The 2,707-nt window shown below is 38.5% G+C and overlaps 1 protein-coding gene across 1 annotated transcript; it reads left to right on the forward strand.

Moving 5' to 3' along the window:
* The first annotated feature begins 996 nt into the window (after nt 1-996).
* LOC105307651 (olfactory receptor-like protein OLF4) lies at nt 997-1,926 on the forward strand. The gene has a single exon (XM_011383216.1). It carries the CDS (start codon nt 997-999, stop codon nt 1,924-1,926), a length of 930 nt encoding a protein of 309 aa, XP_011381518.1.
* Nucleotides 1,927-2,707: the final 781 nt, after the last annotated feature.

The following is a 2,707-nucleotide window of genomic DNA, read 5'->3' on the forward strand; positions in this document are numbered from 1 at the left end:
GCAGACAGGCCAGCTCATTCCTCCACATTCTCTCACATCATCACTATCATCTCACTCTAGTTCATTCCCCTCACCATCCCTATTCTTTTTGAGCCTTGATTACTTGAGGCAAGTGCCAACCTCAGGATCTTTGCACTGGCTCTTTCCCACGCAGCCTACATACTTTCTCAAAATCTTCCTGTCTTTCCTATGTCTTCCTTGAGGTCTCTGTTCAAAGAGCACCATGTTTTCAAGTCTTTCTCAATTACATTAAAAATAACATGCACATCTACATTCTTTTATACCTACTCTCTATTTTTTCAGAGCACATGAAGCATCTAACATTGTGTATGATTTTTCGCTACCTTATATTCTTTCTCTGTCTTTGGATTGTAGGGACTTCTGTTTTTCAGCACCCTGCTCCCCTTGACAAGAGAAAGGTGAAGACTCAGCACATATTTCTCAATGAGTGTGGTATGACATCATTTCCTCAGGGATAAACGTATGAAGAAAGGAGACCAATAGTTGTAGCATAAGCTGGATTTTATATGTCTAAGGAGGACTTTGCATGTCAAAAATGAAATAGAAGTAGGACTAGTGTACCCATCAGGTGCATCATGAAAGAGGTCAAAGCTCAAAGCCAAGAATAACAAAGAAAAGTACCACAGGAAAAGTGAGAGAGGGCCAGCCTCATCCACTAAGTGCCATATAAAAACAAGGTGGTCAAATAAACATGAAATAGGTGCAGGAATCACAGAAATTACATGTGAAAGAATTTCTCATTAAACCTGTATAAAAATGACTTATTCGGCAAATTGCTGATAGTAGTACAGGAATTTCTATTTAGAGATGTCAGGGAAGATTGTTTAAAGGGGATCAGATGTCTACAAATCCACATATGCATCATATATACATTTTCCTGCAAAATACAAATTGTAGCATTTCAAGATGCTAGTAAAGGCCATGTTTGTTAATTAATTACGTAAATTTTTATTTCCCAGTCATAACCACCAACACATGGTACCAGAAAATTATTCACGGATCACAGAATTTCTTCTCGTGGGATTTTATGAGGAACCAGAACTGCAACCTTTCATATTTGGGCTTTTCCTCTCCATGTACCTGATCACCATGGTTGGAAACCTGCTCATCACCCTGGCCGTCACCTCACACTCCCACCTCCACACGCCCATGTATTTCTTCCTCTCCAACCTGTCCTTTGTGGACATCTGTTTCACCTCTACCACTGTCCCCAAAATGCTGGTGAACATCCAGACACAGAGCCAAGTCATAACCTATGGAGGCTGCATCACACAGCTGTACTTTTTCATACTCTTTGGAGTGTTGGACAACTTCCTCTTGACCGTGATGGCCTATGACCGCTTTGTGGCCATCTGTCACCCCCTGCACTACACAGTCATCATGAACCCCCGGCTCTGTGGACTGCTGCTTCTGGTGTCCTGGATCATGAGTGCCCTCTATTCCTTGTTACAAAGCTTAATGGTGTTGCGACTGTCTTTCTGTACAGTCTTGAAAATCCCCCACTTTTTCTGTGAGCTCAATCAGGTGATTAAGCTTGCCTGTTCTGACACCTTTCTTAATAACTTAATGATATATTTTTCAGTTGGACTGTTTGCTGGTATTCCCCTTACTGGGATTCTTTACTCTTACTCTAAGATAGTTTCTTGCATTCGTGGAATGTCATCAGCTCAGGGGAAATATAAAGCATTTTCTACGTGTGTGTCTCACCTCTCTGTTGTCTCCTTATTTTACTGTACAGCCGTAGGAGTGTACCTCAGCTCTGCTTCTCCCCACAGCACACACTCAAGTACAGTAGCCTCAGTGATGTACACGGTGGTCACACCCATGCTGAACCCCTTCATCTACAGTCTCAGGAACAAAGACATAAAGGGGGCTTTGAAAAGATTCTGCGGGGTGGAAGCTTAAAACGGACAACTATTTTGGAGCTGAAGAACTCCCCATGATTGGTGGGCTAAACTCCTTGAAGCCAGAAAATATGGAAATAGAATGTTTCTCTTTTATTTTTGCTGGAATATCTATTTACTTAATTCATCTTCTCTATATAATGTAAGCAATTCAGTTTATCATGCTTTCTCCTCTAATATATGGACATTTTCTTCCCTTGTACATTTTCCCAGGCTTAAAAAGTGTTACCCAAATTTGAACCAAAAATATTTGGAAAATCTTAATTATTTTGTGAATTTATATGGATTCTTAAGAAAAATTTCTTCTCAAATGGTCATATCATCTCAAGAATTTTATTTTGTGTTACTGAAAGAATATTCATGTGTTCTATTACTCACATATAACAAACTATGCTTGTTGACTAAGTTTGTTAACATGATGTTTTCAAAACCAAAAACAAAACCCTGGACTATGATTTCACTTTGGGTCTGTCATTCTATTTTATTTCATTCCCTTAACTCCTCTTACTGATAATGCTGTTTTCTTTTTAATTGAACTTCTGCTATTTTACTGTTACTGAATTCAATGTCTACAATGCCTATCATTGTCCCTAAAAAAGATTGATTATCAAATATGCATCTCCAGGTAGAATTGTGAGGAAAATGGAAATTTGATAAAAAGATACGCCTAATATACTCTTTAGAAAGACTTGACCTTAAATAAAAGGAAGCATTATTCAGTTGATTAGTATGCAAAATATTTCTTTTTCATGCTATAATCTACTACTGAAGTATAGAAGATA

This window comes from Pteropus vampyrus, unplaced genomic scaffold, assembly GCF_000151845.1.
Source record: "Pteropus vampyrus isolate Shadow unplaced genomic scaffold, Pvam_2.0 Scaffold507, whole genome shotgun sequence".
Lineage (NCBI taxonomy): Eukaryota > Metazoa > Chordata > Mammalia > Chiroptera > Pteropodidae > Pteropus > Pteropus vampyrus.